The sequence below is a fragment of the Heteronotia binoei genome, chromosome 6 (assembly GCF_032191835.1).
Source record: "Heteronotia binoei isolate CCM8104 ecotype False Entrance Well chromosome 6, APGP_CSIRO_Hbin_v1, whole genome shotgun sequence".
In the NCBI taxonomy this organism is placed as follows: Eukaryota; Metazoa; Chordata; class Lepidosauria; order Squamata; family Gekkonidae; genus Heteronotia; species Heteronotia binoei.
Window position 1 is genome coordinate 122473831 of NC_083228.1, and position 26567 is coordinate 122500397.

The 26567-nt window shown below is 39.7% G+C and overlaps 2 protein-coding genes across 3 annotated transcripts in view; both read left to right on the forward strand.

Annotated features, from left to right (window-relative positions):
- The window catches only part of PRKCI (protein kinase C iota), a 47654-nt gene extending 22253 nt beyond the window's left edge, over positions 1–25401 (forward strand). For both annotated transcript variants that reach the window (XM_060242497.1, XM_060242495.1), the window contains exons 3-18: positions 3711–3800; positions 5104–5154; positions 6409–6494; positions 8877–9017; positions 10102–10156; positions 11166–11224; positions 11877–12053; positions 12630–12727; positions 13102–13188; positions 14522–14657; positions 15875–15962; positions 17842–17967; positions 18427–18506; positions 19846–19935; positions 20257–20372; positions 22957–25401. In XM_060242497.1, coding sequence (XP_060098480.1) covers positions 3711–3800; positions 5104–5154; positions 6409–6494; positions 8877–9017; positions 10102–10156; positions 11166–11224; positions 11877–12053; positions 12630–12727; positions 13102–13188; positions 14522–14657; positions 15875–15962; positions 17842–17967; positions 18427–18506; positions 19846–19935; positions 20257–20372; positions 22957–23044 — 1568 coding nt within the window. In that variant the 3' untranslated portion in view covers positions 23045–25401. The remainder of the gene's footprint in view (positions 1–3710; positions 3801–5103; positions 5155–6408; positions 6495–8876; positions 9018–10101; positions 10157–11165; positions 11225–11876; positions 12054–12629; positions 12728–13101; positions 13189–14521; positions 14658–15874; positions 15963–17841; positions 17968–18426; positions 18507–19845; positions 19936–20256; positions 20373–22956) is intronic.
- Positions 1–26567, forward strand: part of GPR160 (G protein-coupled receptor 160) — a 302729-nt gene that overhangs the window by 116777 nt on the left and 159385 nt on the right. The gene's annotated exons all lie outside the window — the stretch shown is intronic.

The window sequence follows — 26567 nt, forward strand, 5'->3', positions numbered from 1 at the left end:
AACTTTGGCTTTCCCAAGATATCGTGACAGAAAGCATGCATTAGAATTCTGCCTCAGCTCAGTAGATCTAGGCATGTGAGTGCTCACTTGGGCATGTCTGTGCTGTTGGCTTGTGTGTATTTAGCACACTGAATAATGAAAGCTGACAGTAGGTAAATAAGAGCTTCTTCTGTATTTGTCTTTTGTACGTACCTTGTAATGGTGATATGATGTAAAGGGCGCAAAGATGGTTTATATATGAAAAGCGATCATAGGCTTTGCTTAGTGATTAATATGCCCGGTAGCTTGTCCTGTACTCATGTTTCATTTCCAGGGCCAGCTCCAAGTTCCAGTAGGCCCTGGCACAACAGAATATAAACTTTGGTGCCGCGCCTTCCCCACCTTGCCACTCTGCCTCACTACCTTGGCTCCACCCTTTCTCCTCTAATCACACCCTTGTGCCTACAAAAGATGGAACAGGCTGGCGGAAAGCAAGAATCTCCCTTCCCCCGTTTTCAGCTGAGCAGCAGCTGTAACAAAGATGGAGCAGGCAGGCTGGAGGAAGTGACTTGCTTTCTTCCTGCTCCATCATTGGGCGGCCAACTCTGCCTTCCTAAAGACTGAACAGAATTGAAGGAGAGTGATGCATGCTGGTGGGAAGCCACAGTCTCCCTGTCCTGGTCCTCAGTGGAGCAGCAGCCACAAGGAGAATAAAGCAGGCCAATGGGAAGTGATAATCTGCTTCTTCCCTGCTGCTGCATCCTCCTTGGGGCCGCTGTTCTGTTAAAGATGGAATAAAAAAAGCAGAGTTGTTGCTAACTTGCACCTGTCACAAATGGCAGTGCTCAGTGTTGGTGGTGGCAGTAATGGTCCCCCCAGGCAGCCCTTGGGAACTGACAGGTGTCCTGCCTCACTGACTGCTGACACTAGTCCTGTGACCATTGTTTTTAAGACTTGGTTAATTACACGGACAGTTTTTAGCAATTACATGTACCTCCTGCCTATTGGTGCAAGAATCTTGCTGGAGTGTCTAATTAGCATGCTTGGTGAGCAGAGTTGTAAAACTGTGGCTTACCATTTCAGCCCTTCCACACATAACAGGTAAGTAAGAGACCTGCAGTTCCTCTTTGCTAGCTAGTGGACTCTTGTTCTGTGTGTGTTTCATGTTAAGGTAGGAAACTTTTAAAAAATTATTTTTGGCGTTTTTAGAAAGGTAGGAAACTTTGGATGCCAAGCATATACCAAATGAAAATTTATTTTATAAGGTATCCTGATTTCTGATCACCAAGTGAGAGGGGGGCTTTGCTGGCAAGACCTGGATCACAAAAGAATGAGAATGAATTATACAGTAATTTGGGTGGGGTTATTTCCCAGTATCTCTGTATGATTACAGTGCAGTTGGGCTGCCTTAAAAAAGAGTTTTTGGGGGGCTTCCTGCTTTTCTGCTGGAGGAGCTAAAATTAGTTGTTTTGTGACCAAGTCTGTCGGAAGTCACTGTCATAGAATCTATCTAGAATTTCTGATGACAATGTATTTTCTACTGTAATTAAATTCTTTTTGTAAATTGGCACACTGTTTATCCACTGCATGTGGGAATGTTGCTGTGTTGATAGATTCTGTGTGTGAGGCTTAAGTCAAAATATTTTAAAATAAACAGTTCATAAGTTTCCTTGTTTAGTTTGGAAAGGATGTAAGTTGTCTGTACGTAGGGAGATTGCTTTCTGAGCTGGCAGAAATCAGATCTGTAATGAGTTATTGAAGAACTTCCAGTGTCATAGAAGGAAGCTGAAAGTAATTTCAAAATCAAAGCCCAGTAAGGACCATATACAAATGATTGAATAATGATTTTAAGATATGGTAATCAGTTATTGCAAGATGATCAGATAAAATCATGACTAAATATATTGACTCAGATCTGAGGGGATTTATTGGTAGAAGAAGACCATTGACTGAGTGGAATATAGTATTTAAATGAGGTTATTGAGCTTCCATTTAAGGGGTAAGTCACCTGAAGACTGGGCTTCTCTTATATATTATACCCCTCAGCAAGACCCCCAGTAAATTGAATTTTTTTTAAAAAAAATGCAACTCGGGAGGAATATATCAAAGTTGTCCTTTTACTTCTTTTGTAGTTTATGTTTGTTTTGTTTATGTACATATCCCCTTGAGGTAAATCAGTTTTGTATTCTGAAAAAAATTAGTTAAAATATATTTGGGATGATAACCCTTTCTCCAAAGTAGCATTGAAAACACTGGTGTGCCTTAATAGAGGTAGTTTGTGGTACCTAATATAAAACTATATTACAAAGAAGTTAAACTGGTAGATACAAAGGAGTGCTTTGCAGAGAATAACGATACATTTTATCATGGAATCCTCATTGGGAAAAGGCCTAAACTTGTAAGATCTGATTTGGTTCCAGCGAAGCAGGTTAGTGGGGAATAATAAATTAGAGACTATTAAACTTCCCCTTTTTCTATTTTTTTTTTCAAATAAGGAAATGAATTATTGCATTCCTGAAAAAGCATAATGGTCTGAAATAAACTGTTTTTTAATCTAGTAACAACTTGATTCCTAACAGTGATAGCTCAAGTTAGTTTTAACTTGGCCTGCAGCAGCTACTAAATTGGTTATTGCAGCATATCGGAAGAAAACAGCTGTGTCCCCCAAAAAAGATTGGTTTAATCTTGTTTAGAATGTAATTTCATTAGCTTAATAGACCATCAAAAGCTGTGGAGAAATAATTTCCAATGTACAAATAAGTTCTGTGAATGTTGAACCCTTTTTATTAATATGAATTGTTATAAATAGGTGTTTTATCTTCTCTTTTAGGTATTAAGGCATTATATAATTTAATATATGCAGTACAGTCTTACATGAACATATGAAACTGCCTTATACTGAATTAGACCCTTGGTCCATCAAAAGCCAGTATTGTCTACTCAGACTGGCAGTGGGCTCTCCAGGGTTTCAGACAGAAGTCTTTCACATCACCTACTGCCAGATCTTTTAACTGGAGATACCGGGAATTGTACCTGGGACCATCTGCATGCCAAGCAAATGCCCTACCATTGATCCACAGCCCCTCCCTTAAAAGCCTGGGATCCACTTTTGGGTCAAGACCCACATATGAACATATGAAGCTGCCTTATACTGACTCAGACCATCAGTCCATTGCAGTCAGTATTGTCTATGCAGACTGGCAACAACTCTCCAAGGACTTGAGCTGAAGTCTTTCACATCACCTACTGCCAGATCTTTTAACTGGAGATGTCGGAGATTGAACCTGGGACCTTCTGCATGCCACGTGAATGCTGTACCACTGAGACACAGCCCCTCCTGTAAATAGGAGGTTTTTTACTTGCTGTGAAGTTAAAGAGAAGCTTGACCAGGGGTGGCCAGACCTTAATGTAAGAGCCACATTGAATAAACATCAGATGTTTGAGGGAAGGAAGGAAGGAAGTAGCTGGGGGAGGGAGAGAGGTGAAAGAAAGCAGCTTTAACTTTAAATGCATACTGCAAGCAAAAGACACAAATGCCTTCTCCAAGCTGGCAAATGAGGTGGGGTGGGGGTGCTTTGAGACCTGCACAATTTGTGTGAAAAAGCCACACCTGGCTCCCAAACTGCAGTTTGGCCACACCTGAGCTTGACTAAAACTTGGTTGTATAATTTGAGTTAACTTTTAAAATTTTTGTTTAACTTTTTAAAAGTTTTTTAAAAATTCTTTTTTAGGGGACCCATGTACTGTCTCTTCTCAGCTTGAGCTAGAAGAAGCTTTTCGGTTGTATGAATTGAACAAAGATTCTGAACTTCAAATACATGGTACGGTGCCATTTACATTAATAACCAAGGTGCAGTTTACCTTTCCTTTAGTCTGTATGTACCTAACCTTTAAAATGAGACTATTTTAAATGTTCTTTACCCTATGTACAGATTGAGGGAGTAGTGTGATTTTGACTTTGTTCAATTTAGCTACAGTAGGGGTTCATTTTGTATCATATACTTAATTGCTTATTCTGTTACCATACAAACTTTCTTGAGAGTATGCAGAAGTAATTATACCAGATTTTACTTGAAAGCATATTTATTATAGTTCAGGAGAAGGTAATATGCATAGTTCCTCCTCCTGTTGACTACTAATACTTCACTCTGCAGTCCAATGGATTGGATTAAACTGCATTTGTGCATTCTTGAGCCTGGCAAGCAAGATCTTCCCATAAGAGGGGGTAAGCATTTGTATTTGCAGTGGCCTCAAAGGCCTTTTGAATGTTGTACAAGAGGGCAAGAGGATGGTATTCTCTTCAGCACAACCATGGAGTGGAATACTGGTGGCACAGCACCCAGAATGACGTCTGGGCTGGGGCTTTTTCTGGCTTTTGCACTTCTATGAGCAATGTAAGCTGTCTGCGAGCACTAACACACAGGTTGCTGCATTCTAAAAGCTGCTTCTTCAGTGTTGTGGTTTATAGGATAGTTCTTTTTGTTCTCATGTGCCAAGTGAAACAATTTTGTAGAGGTGGCATATTGGGGAAGTACCATTTATAATCCAAACAGCTAAAATCCAGACACTTGTAGAATTAAGCTTTTATTTTTTTTCTAAAATGGAGATTTAATTAAAAATGTGTTACATGTGATCATTGGCTCATTTTAATATGCTGTGAAGAAAGATGCTCAAGTTAATGAATGTTCTTGTAAGAAATTAATTTTAGGTATGTATTTGCAAATGTGAGCAAAGCCTTAGTGGACTTGAAAAGCCTTGTCTTGGTAACTTTCTGTTCTACTCCAATGGTCCTGTTTCCTAAAATGGAGTTCAGATTTTAATCCATCGTAGTGGGAAGGCTGGCAGGAGATTTTAAGGGGAAATCCAGATTAGGTCTCACGAACACAATTACATTCTTAATTCAAATTGTCCCATTAGGAATTGCAGCCCAAAGACAACTGCAAGTGTCTAGCAGGATATGGCTGAGATGCCCTTGCACTGCAAGATCTCTCCTTTGCTCTGTCTATCTGCTTTTGGTACTGTGTTCCCGACTCCAATTTTCATGACTTGTGTTTTATGCTGGGTTGGATATCTTGTCAAATCTGCTTGAAATAAGTTTATCTGGTATTGCTGTGTTTTCTACAGTGTTTCCCTGTGTGCCGGAAAGGCCTGGAATGCCATGTCCAGGAGAAGACAGTAAGTAAAGTACTTACAGTGCATACAAGGGTGCAGTATTAATTTGGATACTTTTATTCATGAGATCAGAAGTAAAATATATACTTAAAATGAAACACATTTTTTAACCCTTGTCTATTCTGTTGGTCAATTTAGAACAGCTGTGATAATCTTCCATCCCTGCCATCTCACAGTTTCTCATTGTGGACTTTGATAATGATTTGGTTTAGAAATTTTTACAGTAGTATCCTGTGCACATTTATTAGTTCAATGGGTGCAACTGGAATAAGTCTGTATATGATGGCACTGTTAGTATCTTGGAGTTATGCATTTCTGAAAGTTATGTTTTATTTTTCTGTGCTGTTCTATGCATTATTGAATAGAAAAGGAATTGGGAAAATAAACCCGATAAGTGAACAAAGTTAATTTGAATGTATAGACCCTTAACTGGAGTTAAACTAAACCAGTATGGGTCAGGGAGTATATTTCCTTCCAGTATTCAGTTTGCCTATCGAAGCCTTGCCATTAGAGGCTGTGACACTTGCTACCTTGTGGAAGTGTATTTCAGCTTTGATTTTTGTGTAAAGTACTGACCATAACAAAGCATTAACTACTGTTAAGTTCACTGATATTTTGGCTCTGACAGTCTCATATTTTCAGCCTGTCTCAGCAACAACTTGCAGTCTCCTTAAGCATATCTATTTAGGAATAAAAGTTACTAATTTTTGTGGAGTTAATTATTAGGTTTTAAAGACAAATATATAGAGACTTGTTTTAAACACATTACTATGCAAAACAAGATTCTGCACAACATATGGATTTTGATTTGATTTTCATATACCAGCTAAGGGAGCAAACTGTCAGCCTTGCAGTCCCAATTCAGCTATCTTTATCCGTGAGCATACTGGGGTGTCAGGCAAACCAGTTTTTGTTATACAGCCATGTTTGTTCATGGATGTAATATTACTGGCCTGTTTTACAGAGTGACCACAAAGGTTTATTAAACTTCTGGAAAATTCTTGTATAGATATGAAACATGTGAAGTCTTGTGGAGCAGTCCTGTGCTGGTGACTTGTCCACCATAGCATCTGGCATGCAAATTCCATAATCTAGCAATGCCTACCAAATCTAAATCTATTCAAATATTATTGGTTTGCATAATTCTTAAGATCTTGGAAAGGCAGGCTAAGTTTGATACTGAAAAATCATGAAATCCAGTCTATAGTTTTTGTATAAAAATTTGACTCTTGGTTTGGCTCTTCCTCTTTCCCCCAGAGTCTATTTATCGTCGAGGAGCAAGGCGGTGGCGAAAGCTCTATTGTGCAAATGGTCATACTTTCCAAGCCAAGCGATTTAACAGGGTACGTTTTTACATACCAACCTGGCTTTTTCGTGTGCAGCCACAGCAGCAAAAAGTCTTGTGGCACTTTAAGAACTCTCTAATGCGATATAAGTTTTTGAGTTGGAGCTTGCTTCCTCTTAAGAAGTGATCTCTAACTCATGAAAACTCATACTGCAACACATTTGCAAGTCCTTAATGCTCCAAAAGATTCTCTTTGCATTGGCTGTGGCAAATTGATCTGGCTATTCATCTGGAATTTTCCTTCTGTAGTTGCCCTTTTCAAATATCACCTTTTAAAAAATGGACTTTGTCCTTCTGTGATGTCAAATAATCCGGTTCCTTTATACAGGAACTGATAATAAATCAGGCTTTTAATGTATGAAGCTTACTTTGTCAGTTTCCAGCTCAAACAGTGTTTAATTTTTAATGTAATATCACCTTATCCCAAGTACCTTACTTCTGATAACCCTGAGCCTTTCATCTAAATGTACCTTAAAAAGAGAAGAAAAATATGCATAAAAATCTCTCTCCAGCTGAAGTGTTGGTTGTAAAGGACAACTTCCCCACTGGCTTGGTCGCATATACATGTGTCATAGATTCCACTTTTTAAGAAGCTAAAAAGTGCTGTACGTACAACTACAGGATTTTGAAAGGTTAATTCTTCACAGAGCCAGAGAGCCTTGAGTGACAGGCTTCTTCAGGCAATCTCATTGGTCAGCATTAGCTCAGCAAAACAAACAGTTTTATGGAAGCTGTATGCTGAATGGACTGAGTCAGATTCTAGCCTTAACTGAGAAGAAACATGCACTTGAGACCATCTGGAAATAGCCCTGACAGAAAAGGGTTTAGTGCTGTCAGAGTTAGATTTCAACCATGGCTGAATGCGGTCTGAATTCAGCATTAGCTGAGAGCAATTTGAACACAGAGATCTGGGGGAAAGTTTGACAAGGACGTTTGGGTAGTAGAAGACTCCCATTCAGGTCAGTGGAAAGGGGCTAGATCTTCTAGAGAGAGTAGAAGAATCCCTATCCAGTCAAACAGGAAGAGTTAACTTTAAGGAGGACAGAGATCCCTGGTCTGGTGTTATTAGAAGCTGCCTGTAGAGACCTAAATGTCTGTTAGCAACTCAAGTCTGCTAACAACTCAAGACATGTACTGGTGTTTCAAGAGAAGGGGGTTGGGAACTGAGAAGAGGGTACCAGCCTTCTGGGCACCAGAAGAGTTAGCAATTATACAAAGAAAGTGTGTTTGGGAAAACACTGGAACAAAAGCCTCTCAATATAAAGATCTAATTGAACCTCTCATTAGCCTGGTACATAAATGCAAAAGCCTCTGCATATACTGTTTTTACCTTAGTAATTTCAACCCTTAGTTTTACCTGACCTTTCCCCTTGATGTTGAATAAAATATTTTGTAATTTTTTGGATTTTAAGTTATAGGGCTATCCTACCCCTTCCCACAGGTTCCTGGGCTGAGCAAATAGCCATTATATATTGCTGACACAGACTGGGACAACCAAAGTTTCCTCAGGAGAGAAAAATACATGTTATTACCAAGGCTGCCAGTCATTGAACAAACAGAAAAGTGGAGGAAAAATCTAGCCTCTGTGGGAGGGGAGTGGACAGGGTCCATCATTGCATGTAATGTCTAATATGCTTGAACATGAGCCTCCTCAAATTTTGGTACCCTTGAAAAGAATTTATAAAGCAAAAGCCACATATCTTGCTTAAAAATGGGAGCTGGAGCTCATCTGTGATCATCAGGAAGCATTAAATGCGGCTTATGCTTCCTGTCTCAGCATCACTCTTTTTCTTCCCTGGCCCCTGCTCTGGCTGCTAGTTGCAGTGTTCCCTCTAAACTGAGTTAGTGTGAGCTAGCTCATGGATTTTTAGCCTCTGGCTCACAGATTTCTGTCTTAGCTGAGGAAAAATGGCCCGAAAGCAAACTAATTTATGCAGTAGCTCACAACTTTAATACCAGTAGATCACAAAGTAGAATTTTTGCCAACAAGACTCCTCAGCTTAGAGGGAGTACTGGCTAGGATAAGGGAAATGCAAAGCTTCCTGTGTTTTCCCTCTTACTGTGGAATATTAGGTGAGATAAAAGTGGCTGCTGCATTCAGGGTAAAGCGCTTGAAATGAAAGATCCTGCATTATGTATGCTTGCTGAGTTTCAATGTATGGAAGTTAGGACCAGGGCAATAATGGGATATAAAATCTTACCAAATATAGGTTTGTAAAGAACAGACCTTAAGGAATATAATTGCAGAATAGTACCTTGCCTTCACAAAGGCTGTATTGGCATTTGTTGGGAGCAACGTGAGGAAGATGGGTTCTTGGGGCTGTAACAGTTTGAGAACTAAAATCTAGTGTACTAATAATCTGTGATCACTGTTTTTCAGAGAGCTCACTGTGCCATCTGCACTGATCGGATATGGGGATTGGGACGTCAGGGATATAAATGTATCAACTGTAAACTCCTTGTTCACAAAAAGTGTCACAAACTCGTCAGCATAGAATGTGGCCGACATGCAATACCACCGGTAAGTGATACTGATAGCTGTAATTCCTCTGAAAGCAGTGTTTTATACATAATTAAGACTGAAGGTGGCTCACTTCAGGTATTGATGTCTAATGGATGGCCTTGCTGCCTTATTACAAATTTAACACTGCATGTTGTTCACTAATGGAAATGTGTCTATTTTTCTAGCTGTGGCATAAATATGATACGATGATGATCTGTGTGGTTTTGCTAAATATTTGCAGCAGCTGAGAGGAGGATCCAAATAAAGGATGTATAGTCTGTAGATGTCATAACAAATCAGGCTGTCTGATTTAAGAAATAGCTTCTCCATTATGTACATCTGGATGCTAAAGTGTGCTGTTGAGATTTTTTTCCTCTATACCCCTTTTTTCTGAAGGGAAATTGGTGACCACAAGAGCACTTTCTTAGGGGTTACTTTGTTTCTTGAACTTCCAACCTGCAGCAGTTGAGTTGGCCTGTAATCTCTTGCTTTTAGACCCAGAAAGACATTCTCTTTCCTGTGACACTTGGCAATAATGAACGGTATTTTATTTGTTTGATGGGTGAGCTTTTTGCTTGCCCTGTTGTCTCATTCAGCTGCTGTAGTTAATGTCTTGAGAGACTAACTATTTAAAATACTACTTGTGGGTTTTTTGCTGATGGATTATTCTGCATTTGTCTATTTTTGTCACCTTCAAACTTTTGATTTTTGCAAGTTGTCAGTGACACAGTCTTAGATCAGTCAGTGAACTTTTTTGCTTCCGCTCTTCACCAGTGCTCCCTTGCCCCTATTGGGTCAGTAGATCCCAGGAAACAGCATAACTGTCTTCAACAATAGAATGAAATCAACAGCAAAAAAATCCCTTCCAACAGTATTGATAAGGAAAATGCAAAGCTTTATGTGTTTTCCATCTTACTGTGGAATATTAGGTTAGATAAAAGTGGCTGCATTCAGGGTGACTTTTTAAAAAAACACTTGAAGAAACTTGAAATGAAATATCCTGCATTATATATGCTTGCAGAAGCAGAAAACATGGTTAGGATTTGAGCCATAATTGCTTGCAGAAAGCTGGAAATTGTGACCTTATATTTGACTCTTGCAGGATCCTTTAATGTCAATGGATCAATCAGCGGTGCATCATGATAACATAGAACCTGGTAAGCTCAGAATTTTGAAAGGGCCAGATGTTAACATCAGTCAAAACATCTTTTCCTTTACTCCTTGCATGAGCATTTTAAACCCTTTTCTTGTAATTCCCATTAAAATTCATGTTCTCATTTTGCTGGCTAAAATAGTAAATTATTTCTGGCCCTGACCTGGATAGCCCAGGCAAGCTTGATCTCATCAGATTTTGGAAGCCGAGCAGGGCCAACCCTGGCAAGTATTTGGAAGGGAGACCTCCAGAGAATACCAGGAGTTGAGAGGCAGCAGCAGGCTATCAAGCCACTTCCCTGACTGTCCTCCGTGCCCCAGTAAGAGTTGCCAGAGGTTGCCATGACTTCCAGGTGCAAGCGCACACACGCACAAAATGCAAAAAAATAAAATAGTGAATTTACATTTGTCTGGGGAACAGATTATTTTATTACACTGTAAATGTACAGAAGTGGATTCAGTGCTTCTCAAATAGTGTCTCAGAAGGAACTTTCATTGATGTTCCCTCTTTCCCCCTCCTGGTGCTGTTTGAATTTTGGGACCCTCCAGAGCAGTGTGACTTGAGGGGGCGGGAGAGAAATATGACAAGAAGTAGAGATTTGGCAAGAGTTACACTCTCCCACTTACTGAGTTACACTCTCCCACTTACTGAGCACCTGTTTTTCTGGGCATGCAAAGCACTGCAGGGAAGGGAGCCAATAAAGATCTCTTCCATGAACTTACTCTATTTCATAGAAGCATTGGATCCAATCCATAATGCTTGAAAAGCTGTGAAGGAGGGACACAGTCATACTTCCTCATTAATGTGGGAGCTTGAAGAGACGCTTAAAGAAGGTGACCATTCATACTTTTGAAGAAGACATCAATTATAAAATGCCCTAGCAGATGTGCTCGTTGTACTCTGTTAACCTGCAATTCTAGATATTCATAAAAACACTGAACAGTCATCAAGCACTTGCAAAAAGTTTCATCTTCTTACAGGTTTGTTTTCTTTTGTGTTCTTTAAACTCTTAGTGATACCATATAATCCTTCAAGTCATGAAAGTTTGGACCATGTCGGTGAAGAAAAGGAGGTAAACTAATTTTTTTCTATTTTTTTATTTTGGTAATTTATATTCCGCTCTTTCCCAGATGGGCTCAGGGCAGATTACATCCAGATGAAACCAGTCACATAAAATAAAACCAATTAAATACAATTAAAACAGCAATAAAACACAGTACTGTATAACAAAGGTGGGCGGATTCATAGTGCAGGTTAGAATATAGATTGGCTCGGATAAACAGTTCAGATGACAGATCACTGTGGGAGAGGATAGCCAATGGTATAGGCAATAAGAAAAGGGCACCCACCTACCTGCCTCAACCAAACGCCTGGCGAAACAGCTCTGTTTTACAGGCCCTATGGAAAAGTAACAAATCCGGTAGGGCCTGCATCTCCACAGGGAGCTGATTCTACCAGTATGGGGCCAGGGTCGAAAAGGCCCTGGTCAAGGCAAGACAGACGTCGTTTGGGCCACAGATGACCAGAAGATGTTGGTTGGCATCCAACTATACGTGGACCCAACTAAATTACGTAATATCTTTCTCTGCTTTTAAGAAATGTTCATGTAACTTTTCTATGATCTGCTCAGTATTTATTAACAACTTTTGGTAGTAGTTGTCTGAAAGGATTAATACTTAAAACTGTCTGAGAACAGCTGCTTACATGTATCCATCTACCGACAGGCAACAAGCATTAGAGAAAGTGGCAAAGTATCTTCCAGTCTGGGTCTGCAAGATTTTGATCTACTTCGAGTTATAGGGAGAGGAAGTTACGCAAAAGTTCTTCTTGTTCGGTTAAAGAAGACAGAACGCATTTATGCCATGAAAGTGGTGAAGAAAGAACTAGTCAATGATGATGAGGTGAACAGTATTTGTATTAACACAAAGTTTATGATTGCTTGGTTATCTGAGTGATGGTTCCACTGTCCACCTCTCTTTTCCCACTGGCACTCAGGTAGTCCTTCATTCCAGGACTCATGAAATATTCTCAAAGCTTATGCTGTTTTTCATGGGATGGAAAAGTCTTTTGTTGAACATACATGCATATCTTTCTGTGTGCTTGGGAAGTGCACACACCCATGTTATGTTTGCAAGTGGCCTGTTGTGCTGCTTTATGATCATAACTTGCCAGTGGGGGAGTTATCTGCTTCACTTTTAAGAGTACTGAAAGAATTCATTTGGAGCCAAATGCTCCAAATACCTATGCTTCATCTTACTGGTTTTAGAAATGGATGTGGCTTTTCCTTTTCAGGATAATTATACACTGAGTCTTGGGGATGTTAACCCTGTCTGTGTATTGGAAATTGTGTTGCTGCTTATCTCCTGTTGAGTTTAAACTGGGTCATCTTAATATATGGAGCCCTTCCTGCAACTGGTTTATTGGCAAGTACCAAAGGTATTTCAGAGATGTCTGACTGTGTATATTTTTTCTAATAGGATATTGATTGGGTTCAGACAGAAAAACATGTCTTTGAGCAGGCTTCAAATCATCCTTTCCTTGTTGGCCTTCATTCTTGTTTCCAGACAGAAAGCAGGTAATCATGCAGTGAGGTATTGCATTTTTTAATTGTAAGGTTCTTTCATACCTTATAATATTTTTTTATAATATATCATACTATATAATATAATATAAGGTCGCAAAGAGTCGGACTCAACTGTGCGACTGAACAACAAATATTTCCCTAACAGTAAGACTTAATTAGTGGGTTCTATAAAGAGAATCCAAGGAAGATCTGTAAACAATATGTTGTCACTGGTGAATCACCAGAAATACCAACGATGAGTAGTGAAAACGTTCTGGAAATATGTATTCTTGAGATTGTAAGAGTGGGGCTGGAGGAAATGGGTAGAAAACAATCTTAAAGTCAAATAAGATGCCTTCATTATAATTCTACATTTTTCTCTTCAGGCTGTTTTTTGTTATAGAGTATGTAAATGGAGGCGATCTCATGTTTCACATGCAGCGGCAGAGGAAATTGCCAGAAGAGCATGCAAGGTATGTCCATGTCTAAGTTGAGGTCTGGTTTTGCACAGTTATGAGAAAGCAAAGGGGGGTTTTTTATACACACAACTTCCCCTTTTAACTGCAAAATGTTGATTTGTCAGCCAGCTTCTTGAAATGATTGAATGTTGGTTTTTCTGATCATCTCCAATTAAACTAGTAATCAGTGTGATTTCAGCACTGGTAGAATTGCCACCATCAGTATGAGATGACTTTTGCAGATTTAACTTCATACATTTCACTAGTCTCACTAAATTATGTGGTTTCTTATGATCACCTTTTAAAACAGGTCCTCTAGTCTTAAATGGCAATACACCCTTAAAGAGCTGCTTTCTACATGACACTCCCTAAACTCCTCTGCTTTTACACCCACATCTGTGCCTCTGTGTCCTACCCAAGGGTTGACAGATTTCCTAAGTTGAAGTATGCCAGGGTCTTCGTATCAGCACTGTAGTTACATTATGCAGGCTGGCTCTTGCCTTTTCCCCTGTGGTATGCAAATTGCTGCTGTGGCTGCCACCTCTTCCGACTGCTTCCTTGGCTTGTTTTGTTTCAGCATGGCTGAGAGAGGAATTTGGGAAGAGGAACTTCCCTGATCATTATTTGCATACATACCTTTTTTGAGGCTCATTCTTTCAAGATCTTCCTAGGCATACTACTCAAGCTCAACAGTGGTATTTTGAACCACTATTCATTTGATTGTGTCATACCCAGTACCTCTAGGAGACTGATAATTTAGGCATTTAACTTTTTGCCTGTCATAACAAAAAGGATAATTAATGCTTGTTGCATTTAGGGTGAATCAGTGATAGACATTATTGGGATACAGCTAGAGGTGATGGCTAGGTTATTGCCAGTGATTATGATCAAATGCTGGTTATCATAATGCTTCCAGTGTTCAAGGTACTTCATAAACATTCCTTTTTCAGGAGTTCAGTAGGGTGGGGAAGGGATTGAGAGCAGTTTTCCAAAGGCTATCTAGTGAGTCTGTGGCATAAATGAAACTTGAACAAGGCGTTGCAGGATCACTTCTCATTCTGTTAGCCCCTTCTAAGGACCAGTTTCAGAGCGTGCTTCTCAAGATTTTGCTTTCTCAAAGACATATAACTTGAATTGCTTTTATTACCATGGAGTAAAGGAATAGTGCAAATAGAGAGAGAGCTTGCAGGAGAGACACTTTAACAAAAAACATGAGGAAAGTAGTGTACATATTGCCCAAGAAAAGTTGAAGACTGGATCTTAGTCTTCAGTGAAGACTTGGAATGACTGTTAAGTTTAGAAGGGGAGAACAATTTCATGAAGTTCTTTATTAATGCTTCCATTCTAGGTTTTATTCAGCAGAAATTAGTTTAGCATTAAACTATCTTCATGAACGAGGGATAATTTATCGGGACTTGAAACTGGACAATGTGTTGCTGGATTCTGAAGGGCACATCAAGCTGACTGATTATGGCATGTGTAAGGTGAGAGGCAAAATCCCCAAACATCTCAAAGTGTAGATATTCGTAACTTGTGTACCTTATAATAGCTTTTTGATCGTTGGCTCCATTATCATTAACAGTGACAATTAGATTGTATCATGCAGTTGCAGAGTTCTTTATTTTTGTGCTTTCAATCACAGCTCATTTTTTTTTCTGCTTGCCTTTTGCAACTGTGATTCCTCTAGGTTATTGTTGCCAAGTGAAGGGCAGTGTAATAATGTTTTCCCTCATTCTGCTATCCAAAACACCTTGAGCCCCCCCTCTCCCCAACCCTGTCCTTTGGCGTGATGTGTTCTCTGTCTTGTATGCACTGGATAGAATTGTGAGCTTATGTTCCATAAACATACTTTGAATGAATTTATTATTGCTGTAATATAAGGATTTTCCATTTTTATATATACTGAATGATAGTGATAACTGAGTTAAGTACTGACCATCAGCTTTTCACAACTTAACGCTCCAGATTCTGAGCTCAGGCTTTGAATGCCCCCCCCCCCCCCACACACACACTCTTGAATTTGTGCAGTTTTACCCACATGGGCCATAGCATCTTTGGATCAGTGATGGAAAGTAGAAGAAGAAGAATTGCAGATTTATACCCCTCCCTTCTCTCTGAATCAGAGACTCAGAGCGGCTCACAATCTCCTTTATCTTCTCCCCCCACAACAGACACCCTGTGAGGTGGGTGGGGCTGAGAGGGCTCTCACAGCAGCTGCCCTTTCAAAGACAACCTCTGTGATAGCTATGGCTGACCCAAGGCCATTCCAGCAGGTACAAGTGGAGGAGTGGGGAATCAAACCCGGTTCTCCCAGATAAGAGTCCAAGCACTTAACCACTATACCAAACTGGCTCTCCACAAGTAAGGAAGGAAGGGCTGTGGCCAGAAAGAAGAGCAACAAAAGACTGGTATTTAGACTTGAACATACAGAAACTTGTGTTTGTTTAATAATGTATATGTTTTCATACAGAGTCACTTAAAAGTGAAAGTGCAAGGAGTCATGGCATGTGGAATGAACTATACCCCGTCCATTCCTATGTAAAAAAATGACCACATTCACTGAGTCTGGAGAATAACATACATTCAAATGTCATAAAATGCTGCTTGGAACCATTGATCTAACTTACTACTCTGTGAATCAGAAGAAACTTTTGAGCTATAAGATTTTCTCTCTCTCTTCCCCTCCCCTTTCATTTTAAAGGAAGGATTAAGGCCTGGAGATACAACCAGCACTTTCTGTGGCACTCCCAACTATATTGCTCCTGAGATTTTGCGTGGAGAAGATTATGGTAAATGTTGCTGTTTCTGGAAATACCATAATTGCACAGAACATGAGCAGCTAATACTCAAAATAATTTAGATTTCAGTCTTGTGTTTTGCTGCCCTGCAGCATTTTATAGTCGCTGAACAGAGTTCCTTATGACAGTGACCAAAGAAAACCAGTTATATCAGAGTCCAGTAGCATCTTGGAGACCAGTAGAATTTTGGGGGTCTTAAGTTTTCAAGAGTCAGTTCTCCCTTCATCAGATACCAAAAAGAACCATGTACTCCTAAAGCAGATTCTTAGGTCCAGGTCTTGTTCTAAGCGTCTGCATAGATGTACCTCTCCTATGGCTCCATTATGCCCAAGAGGCAATACGAGAATTGAGCCACAGCAGTTTTCAGGATTCAGACTTGTGCAACACTGGAAGCAACTATGGCTATGCATTCAGACATTGATCAAAATCTGAATCCAAAATGCTCCCATTCATTTTTCCCCTTCATGTTACTAATATTAGTGAAAGTAACATTTGACTCTGTTCTACTACAAGACAATCTAGTTTGGAGCTTAAAATGGACAAAGGGAGAGGAGGGATTACTTAGCAGCAATGTTCCCTCTAAGCTGCAGAGTCTTGTGAGCAAAAATTCTACTTTGTGAGCTACTGGCATTAAAGTTGTGAGCTACTGCATAAATTATTGTGCTCTGGGGCCATTTTTTTCCTGAGCCAAGACAAAAATGTGTGAGCTGGAGGATAAAAATCTGTGAGCTAGCTCATCCTAATTCATCTTAGAGGGAAAACTGTCAGCATGTATATTTACCAATGACTTTACACATGTATTACCATTTAATACATGTTGCAGTAGAATAAGCAGTGGGGCTAGATTATATGAGGCAACCATTTCACTATTGTACAAGGCAGTTTCAGCAACACTGTCATGATGTCGGTGGCCCCATATTCACAAAGTGCAGATGAGATGATAGACCTTGTATGGAATGTACCACCTTGTGGAGTGGGGAATCCCATGATTGTGAGCACTTCTCCATTTACATAGAAAAGCTGCCTTGTCAAGATCAGGAGCAGAAGTTCTAGTCGAGTTTGCTGACATACAAGGGAGTTTTGTGTTTATAAGGACATTGAACATATGAAGCTGCCTTATACTGAATCAGACCCTTGGTCCATCAAAGTCAGTATTGTCTTCTCAGAGTGGCAGCGGCTCTCCAGGGTCTCAAGCTGAGGATTTTCACGCCTACTTGCCTGGACCCTTTTTGGAGATGCCAAGGATTGAACCTGGGACCTTCTGCTTACCAAGCAGATGCTCTACCACTGAGCCACCGTCCCTCCCCAACATTCAGTCAGGTGAACCTCCTGATGCAAGGGAGTTTTGTGTTTGTAAGGGCATTCAGTCAGGTGAACCTCCATCTGGGTTCTAAAACCAAATAACAGGCTTATCATCTCAAGTACTTGTTTGTGAGACCTAGATCTATGTTTCAGATGATTAGTGGATCACTATAGGGAATTAGACAGCTACCTCACTATATACCCTATGAAAGTAGCTTCAGCTCTATAGAGTGATCTGAATACATTGAAGAGCAGACGTCTCTCTTCCCAAATTGAATGAAGACATGTATCAAACATAACAGATCAAATGAAGCAGGGTTGGTGGACTCCCAATCTTTGTAAATTTGATTCAGTTTCAAGTTTTTGTAACATTAAAGCTGAGAATACATTCTGATATCAGTCCTAGGAAGAAGTATAATAGCCAATTTTACTTTCACAAGGTACAAACAGAATGAGGATATCTCACCAGAGAGGCATTAGTAATATTTAGGATATCTCTTATAGAATGATAATCCATCAGTATTAAATGCTGAAATTAAAACCTATTCCATTTTGTCTTAAATTGTAGGATTTAGTGTGGATTGGTGGGCTCTGGGTGTGCTGATGTTTGAAATGATGGCAGGCAGGTCACCATTTGATATCGTTGGGAGCTCTGATAACCCTGATCAGAACACAGAAGACTATCTTTTCCAAGGTTAGTGTGGAATGCTGTGTGGTAGAATTCTGACCTAGTTCTGTTAGCCCCTCCTCACTAAATGATCCTGTGAATCACCTCCAGGAAATGGAAAGATAGCAGTTAAACTTTATTTGTAGTGGAGGAGTACTTGCCTCTTGACAGAGAAAATGATTTACATTGTACCCCATGAATGTTTAGTATAGAAGATGCCTAAAATAACACATGCCAGAAGTAGCTGTGTGGAGTTAAACTTGTTTTTTGTGGGTTGGATCCAGTGACTCCTCTGAAAAGGGTTTGTTAATCAATCGTTGGAACCAGCTCATGTATGTTAATTTTAAGAAGCCTTTGATTTGGTTCATGGAAAAATTCCAGTTGAATTTCATTAGGTCTCTTAAAAAGACAAAATTATTGGAATTTAAACGCTTTAAATTTCCCACCTAGTTATTTTAAACCATTATGTCATTGTTATTACCCTAGTTATTCTGGAGAAGCAAATCCGTATTCCTCGATCCCTTTCTGTGAAAGCAGCAAGTGTTCTAAAAAGCTTCCTTAACAAGGTAAGAATTTGTGCCATGTTTTGGTCATGCATTTGTTGCCAAAGCTCTGTTTTACAGATATGAAACTGACATAACAAAATTAGGTGGAAACTAATAGATAAATAGCAAGATCCTATGTAGTGATTTGAGTGGGTTTTGATTGGAATCACTCTACATAGAATTGTGCTGTCAGACTTGTCTAGGAAAGAATACTGTGAGCTATTGTTATATTTATTTATTTAAAATATGTAGATGTTTGCCTTGCTTCTGAGCAAATTTGATGGTTTTCTTTCAGCCCAACGTGACACGTACAAACTTGTGCACTCTTCATCAAGATCTACTCCAGAATACTCATGCATAGGATTGTAGCCTTAACTTTCAGATATTTCATTAGCTTGTGAATTTCAGTGCATTTTGGCTAAATCTTTGTTCATTGTGCCTTATCCATTTTGCATTTGCTCTTTTATTCTAAAGTAAATATTAGCATAAGTATTATGAATATTAACTTGAACATGACCATTAAAACTGCAGTATAAATTCTGCATAAAAATTTCCTGTAATGGTTGTATGATGGGGCAGTATTTTTGTAGTACTTTCAGTTCAAAGAACTTCATATACATTATCGCAGTATTCCTTGGAACAGCCCTGTAACATAGGCTAATATTATCCCCAAACTGGAGGTGAAGGTCTGTGGTTGAGAAAATATAGCTTAGCCACATCTGCCTAGTGAGATTGTGGTGAAGGTGAGGTTTGAACTGGCAGCTTCTTTGATCATATTCTAGGCAATGAAATGTTGACATGTTAGCCAGTGTATCCTTCTAGATGCAGCCATCCATCACTCTCAGGAAATGGAAGGATAGCTATTAAGTGACAATTTCTAGAACAGAAAAACTGGCCTCCTTGTGAATAAAACAACTTATGTTGTGCTTCATGTTCACTGCATGTATAAGAGGATACAAATGTAACCTCTTATCTACTGTGCTGTACCAGTTCTACAAGTATAGAGCTAGGTGAGGGTCCTGACTTCACTGAGACCACACTTTATCATGATTATTGTCATTGGGGTATACCAATATCACCATAGAAAAATGGTTTCTCTATGGATGTTGTAACATCTCTTTTGATGTTAACAATCAAACAATTAAAACAAGATTTCCTTTCCAGAGACAAGTAATGAACTAATTTGGTGTTAACTGGTATATTCTTGATCTTTGAAATAGAGAATGGGAACATAAATTTAGAAATTTTCCTCTAGACATCTGGTGCAGGGGCTGAAGCATAACATTCTGAGATGGAGGTACAAATTGCATATGTATTAACTTCACTAAGCAGCTTCATGCTTAATATATTTCTGCCACAGGATCCCAAAGAACGCTTAGGATGCCATCCTCAGACAGGATTTGCGGACATTCAGGGACATCCCTTTTTTCGTAATGTAGATTGGGATCTGGTAAGTATAAGGTGTCAACACCACTTGCAGTTACTTATTTGAGAGAATGTGTAAAATCTTGATGAGCTAGCATCTGTAATTGGTGCTTTCAGTTTGCCAAGCATTTTCAACTGTATGTAGATATGACCCAGTAAAAACAGATCTATATCCTGAAGGCTGGGCTGGGAGAGATGTCTGTTATGGTATTTCAGAGGAGCAAAAACTCTGCAAAGCTATGGTCATCTGTGTTTCATGAGCACTGTAACCCATTATCAGACATGTTAGTTAACCTAAATTACTTGGTGAAATCATGTCTAATGTCTGTGTTATGTTTACTCTAAGATGGAGCAAAAACAGGTGGTTCCTCCATTTAAACCAAACATATCTGGGGAATTTGGTCTGGACAACTTTGATGCCCAGTTCACTAATGAGCCAGTTCAACTCACTCCTGATGATGAGTAAGTAAATGCATTTTTGATTTAATAAATTAGACAGAAAGCAATCTGATTTACTCTCCTGTAACAAATCTCATAGTGGTGAGTGCCTGTGGATGACAAATAGCTAAGTGGAACCTCCGTATTACAATGTAACCATATTGAAATGTAAAAAAGTATTATGCCTTTGTATGCCACTTGCTGATGGAAAGAAAAGAGACAGCAAGAAAGAGCTATTGCCATTATCCCATGCTTGGGTGTTCAAAAATAGGAAACTAGACTAAATGAACCCTTACAGGAAGGGCTCTTATTCTTATGCTCACCATGGTATAGGAGCACAGTTGAAGGATACACGGTATTCTGGCAAACCTAATTTCTGAGCTTGTTTTAAGACTTCTGGGCCCCAATCCTGAAATTTGAAACTACTGCAGTGACTCTTGATTGTGTGTACAGTACCATCACGTTGCAGCTGCCCTATGGTGATCCTGTAGAGTTTTCAAGACAGGAGACTAACAGAGGTGATTGGCTGTTGCTTGCCTCTGCATAGCAACCCTGTACTTTCTTGGTTGTCTTCCATCCAAGAACAAACCCAGCTTCCTCAGTATTGGAGAAGCCTGGCCCACCCAGGTCAGCGCAGACCAATAGAGGTTATTTGCCATTGCCTTTCTCTGCATAGCAACCCTGGACTTCCTTGGTGGTCTCCCATCCTAATACCAGGGCTGACCCTGCTTCACTTCCAAGATCAGACTGGCTTGGGCCCTCCAGGTCAAGACACAGTAACTCTTTCAGATAGCTTTATTGGATTAATTGTTTTTTGTCTTAAATGGGTTTTAATGCCAAGTTTTTAACAGCTGTTAATATTTAGTTACGCTTTGTTTTTATCATGTTTTATTTTGTAAACTTCCTCAAGCCAGTTCTCTGGAGAGGCAGCATAGAAGTTTCCTAAGTAAATAAACCTTTCCTTGAAAGAGAGAAGATTTCTTTAATGGTATGGTGTGAGGAGGACAGATTCTTATGGAAGAGCAGGTGCTCCTGAAGGAATAGTCCTAGGAATATTAAGTCAGATGTGAGCAAGTTATGGGTTTAGTTCCAGCTTTAAAATGTTTGTAATATATCTCTACTTAGCGCCTGTAGTCATATAACATATACAAAAGCATGTTTAAATTGTTAGTCTCTCTCTTCTGTATAGTAATGTAAATGTGTTCTGATTTGGAAGGTGGCAGCACTGAAGTTGAATGCAGAAATATGATCTTTGTTCTCTGTCAAGATCAAAACTATTTTGTGTGTCTGAAAGGAAGTAGATAGATCTGGTGTGGAAAGGGCTGTAGTGTAAAGCTAGAGAGAAAAAGAGAAGAGACTGGACTTGCGCCCTGCCCTTCGCTAGCCAAAGGAGTCTTAGAGCGGTTTACAGTCTCCTTCCCTTCCCCACAACAGACACCCTGTGAGGTAGGTGGGGCTGAGAGAGCTCTCCCAGAACTGGTCTTGAGCAGAACAGCCCTGAGAGAACTTGTGGCTGACCCAAGGTCACATCAGCAGGTGTATGTAGAAGAGTAGGGAATCAAACCCGGTTCTCCCAGATAAGAGTCCACACACTTAATCACTACACCAAACTGGCACTCGTACTGGGGGACGGTTTATGGTGTGCAGTTGTATCCTGCTTGTTCAAAGCCAGTGGTGAGTTATATACTTGGAGCCAACTACACTCAGGCCCGACGCTAGGGGTTCTGCCACTACCGGCACATCCCCACGCCCCTCCCCAAGCCCCTTTTTTTTGGGGGGGGGGTTGTGTGCGCAGCATGATGATGTCACTAGTGATATCATCGTGCAGGGTGACGGGCAGCACACAAGAGTGCCGCCACACTGCCACACAAGAGTGCTGCCATGCCGCCACCTTGCCCCTGCTGGGCCTGGCCACTTTCAAGCTGAAAGCGGCCACCACGCTCTTTGGAGGCTTCTTTGGAAGCCTCCAAATAGCGTGACGGCTGCTTTTGGCTTGAAAGCAACTGGGCAGCAATAAAACACTGCACTCTTTGGAGACTTTTAAGGAAGCCTCCAAAGAGTGCAGTGGCCAGGTGGTGCGGGGAAGGGGGCGCCCTAGGCAGCCACCTACCCCACCTACTCCCACGCACTGGCCCTGACTACACTACAGCTTCTGCTTCAGACATTCTATGAAACTGTAGCTTAATGATACGGTCAGGGGGGTTTTTTGAGCAGAAAGGCACAGGAACATAATTCCGACTGGCTTGGTGTAATGGGGTGCAACCTAATACACAAATGAGTTCCTGCTGGGCTTTTTCTACAAAAAAAGCCACAGTGGTGACATGAAGGGGTGTGGCCTTTTATGCAAATTAGTTCATGCTGGGCTTTTTCTACAAGAATAGCCCTGGATATTGTAAGCATCTAATACCATTCTGTGCTTCTTCGCAGAACTAAAATTTGCAGAGTGTTTTTGGTAAGGTATGGCAATACAATTGAAATACAAAGCAAACTTTACTTCAAGCATCCTGGAAATAAAATCTTGCCTTGGAGCTTGTTTTTCTCCTCTGATATAAATAGTGCGGTAACATTTTTGTGGTAGAAATCTTATATCTCATGTTTGCTTTTTTAGTGATATTGTGAAGAAGATTGACCAGTCTGAATTTGAAGGCTTTGAGTATATCAATCCTCTCCTGATGTCTGCTGAGGAATGCGTCTGATCTCCTCCCACTTCAAAACTGTGCCATTCGTTGCTTCCTTTTTCTGCATGGGTTAGCAGCTTGCTGTTGAGATGCAGCTGCTGAAAAACATTGACCTTTTTCATCAGCCATATATCACCCATAAGATGAATTCTTCTGTTACAAGAATCTGAAATGCTGTTCAAACTTGCTGCACAAAAGTTGAGCTGTCTAATGTGAATATGGACTGACATTCTGTTGGAAACGTATTGCTCTGTATTCCAAAGGGTCTTGCATTTAAGATTCAGAGTAATGTTATCATGGCAGGTTAGACCTCAAAACTAAATCTCAGATTAGAAGATGGGGAATTTATCTGATGTGACTCTTTCTCTATTTGTTTTCAACATGTGAGGCTACATGGGTACCATCTCAAGTTGACTTTGACACTGCTGGTTCTCAGTTTGAGTGTACGCAAGTTGGTGATAGTAATGTGCATTGCCAAAAGTATGCAGAAGATTGCAGTGGAATTGTCATGTAATGCTGCAGCCCACTTCCAATCCCTGAATTTCAGGTTTTGTCTTCCAGGTTAGAATTTCAGTTCAACTTCTGAAACCTTCTTATGTGTAAGGCTATACCTGGAGCTATTCCTGAAGCCTTGATGAAAATGGCACAGGATTAGTGTAAGATTCTACCAGCTTTTCCATTCCATCTCACCAGACCTCCTTTCTTACTACAGCCACCCCCCACCCCCCACTATGTGGCTTTTGTCTCTGTGAGTCCCACCATCCTTGGCTTAGCTTTTCTGTTGTTCTCCACTGTAAAAGCTGGCAGGTCCCAACCTGTTTGTTTTTAGTTTTGTGCATCCCATTTTCTTGGGAACAATCATGGGTCTGTCTCAAGAGGATTCTGTTCTTGAGGACCATGTAGTTAACTTCAACGTTTCTTCCTATCGTTAACTAAGTTTTGTCAGGTACACGTTCATCAGGTTCACATTGTCTGATTTGTGAATGAGTGCCTTCCTGGGCCTGTTCTTTTAACAAGGGCTAGTAAGAGGTGTGATGTCAGTTGAAATGAATAGAACTAAACATTTAAAGAACATCTTTAGCATAGATAGGCAGCTAATTCTCACAAATAAGGCCTTGAGCGATTTTCTTCAGAATCTTGTCATTCCAAGCATATCACAATAGATTCAGACAGCCAGTCTTAACTTGCCGCTTTAAAAAATTAAAAGCATTCTACCATACCAGTGTCAAAGGATCTCTCGTGATGTTAGCAGTGATTCTAGACTACACTAGAAATCTTATCTTTGTCCTAAACATTCTTAATGTTCACATTAATTAACAGAGCACAGGAATAAAGGAAAACCAAACCAACTAGATGGTTGAAGGTGCAAATTCTAAAGGTCTATATATTACTAATAAAAAAGCTAGTGGATTTTGTATGTTGGAATGCTCAAAGCTTTGGCTGCTTGGAGAAACTTTGTGTGTACTTTTTGCTTGGTTTTTAAAATGCTTGTAAAAAGGGATTTTAAAAGTATGCACATCATTGTTGAGCGTTCCGTGATGTAATATTAAAATGTATGGTACATATGGCAATTACCTATGAACCCGTTTTTATGAACATTGACATGCTAAACTGAAGGAGGGAAGGTAACTTGTCTTAGCACTTGCCCTTACTAGTTGAGCTTGCTCATGTTGGTTATTGTGTTTAAGGAACTCTTAATTGTATGTTGTTGTAGTTTGGGGGGGATCTCTGCATATTGGATAACTTGGCTTCTATCTTCTTAACGCTGAGTCCTTTTTCTGAAGTATCTGAAAGTGGGCCACTAGCAGTGGGTACATTTAAGTTGCATGGTACAAAATGGCATTATCAGAGGTACATTTTTTAAAAAAATCTCACATCCAAGATTTTTCTTCTTCTAAGCACAAATTCAGTGAATTTACAGATGTTACATATGATGTATTTCCTTCCTGTATCTGTGTGTGATAACTATTTCATGTTGTGGTATATCTTCTTTTGTCATCTTTTAACAAAAACAGCGATATGTCAAAAGCAAAATGTCAAAGATTTTTTATTTTCGTATTTGTTTCAAACAAGTGCCATGGTATTAAATTGTGTATTTTTAAAAAAATATATGTTAAATGTGTAGAAGCTTGTCTTAAAATGTTGACTTAAAATATTGAATTTGGACATGAACTATAAGGGAGCATGATGTTTGGGGAATAACCTTTAGCGTAAAAATTGGACTGATGGGTGCTTCTTCTTTACTGTTGCTGCTGTGTGCATTCATTTTGCAGTCTTGGACATTATGTTGTATAATCTGTATTTCTGCACACTTTTTTACTTTTCATTTTTAAGTTTCAAAATAAAACACAGCAGAGTTTTTTTTTAATTTAAAATCTGTCTTACATTTCTTTGTACTACTTTGTCAAATTTAGTTGTTTTATTTACTTTCAGTATCTTATATTTGTTTTTAGAGAACTTGTGGAGTCTTTTTTAACAAGTGGTAGAGCAATCTATCATTGAACTCCAGAATCCTGATTTTACAATAGAAATCCGTGTGCAGTGTTAACAGTGACAGGGCAGACCACAGTTGAAGATTTAGTGATGCTAAATGTTAGCTGGATACATATATCCCAATGCAAACATGGAGGCTTTGCTTGATGCAAAAAATGTGGAATAACAGCATGGTATCCAGATTCCCTTCCTTCCTTCATTATCATTTCTACAACAGTGCTGAATTAGAACACTTCGGCAGAGATTTAATGCTTCATTAAAATATTGTGTTCAGGACAGGAAATCAGAAGTTGATAATTTTCATAAAAGAAAAGCAGTTCAAAAAACTATGGAAAGCTTGCATAATAAAACTGGGACAGCTGTTAGAAGCTTGTCTACATCTGGATGGAAGCATATCTTGCTGCCCCGTGCAGGAGTGAACATCCATTTAGCTAAAGTTTTTTTTTTAAAAACCCACTGGGGTTTGGTTAAAAAAAATGTTGACCCTCCCCTCCCCCAAACAGTTTAAAAATTGTCCAAGCAAAGGAAAGCAATGAAACATCCCTTTTGTAAGAGCTTACTCCCTAATCTGCTTGCTTTTGTATCCATTCCATGGATCTAGTTTGCAGGACCCATGCTTCTATTGCTTGCAGCCTTCTACTGAGTGAGTCTAGGCAATGTATAGCTCTTGTAAATTCCCTGTGTAAAGGGGATTGTGCATCTTCCTGACAACAGTCACCCTGCTGTATATGCATCCAGGAGGCTGCACATCTGAGCAATGAGCTAGAGAACTTTACAGATTTTCCAATGTGATCTCTTGCATGAAATTGGAGTCCATTTTGCTGCTTGCATGGACAAGAGGTAAACTCTGAGATTCAGTTTTTCTGAGAGATTGTTTTTAGAAAGTGGATGGGACTAGGTAGGTTTTTGTTCAGTATGGCTTCTTATTGGCCACTATAGATACCATTTTCTATGTGTATTCAAAAAAGTACTGTCAGAATTCCAAAGGTGCTCACAGGCTTAAAGGGTTTGGAACCCTTTTCTATTGTAATTCCTGACGTACAGAATT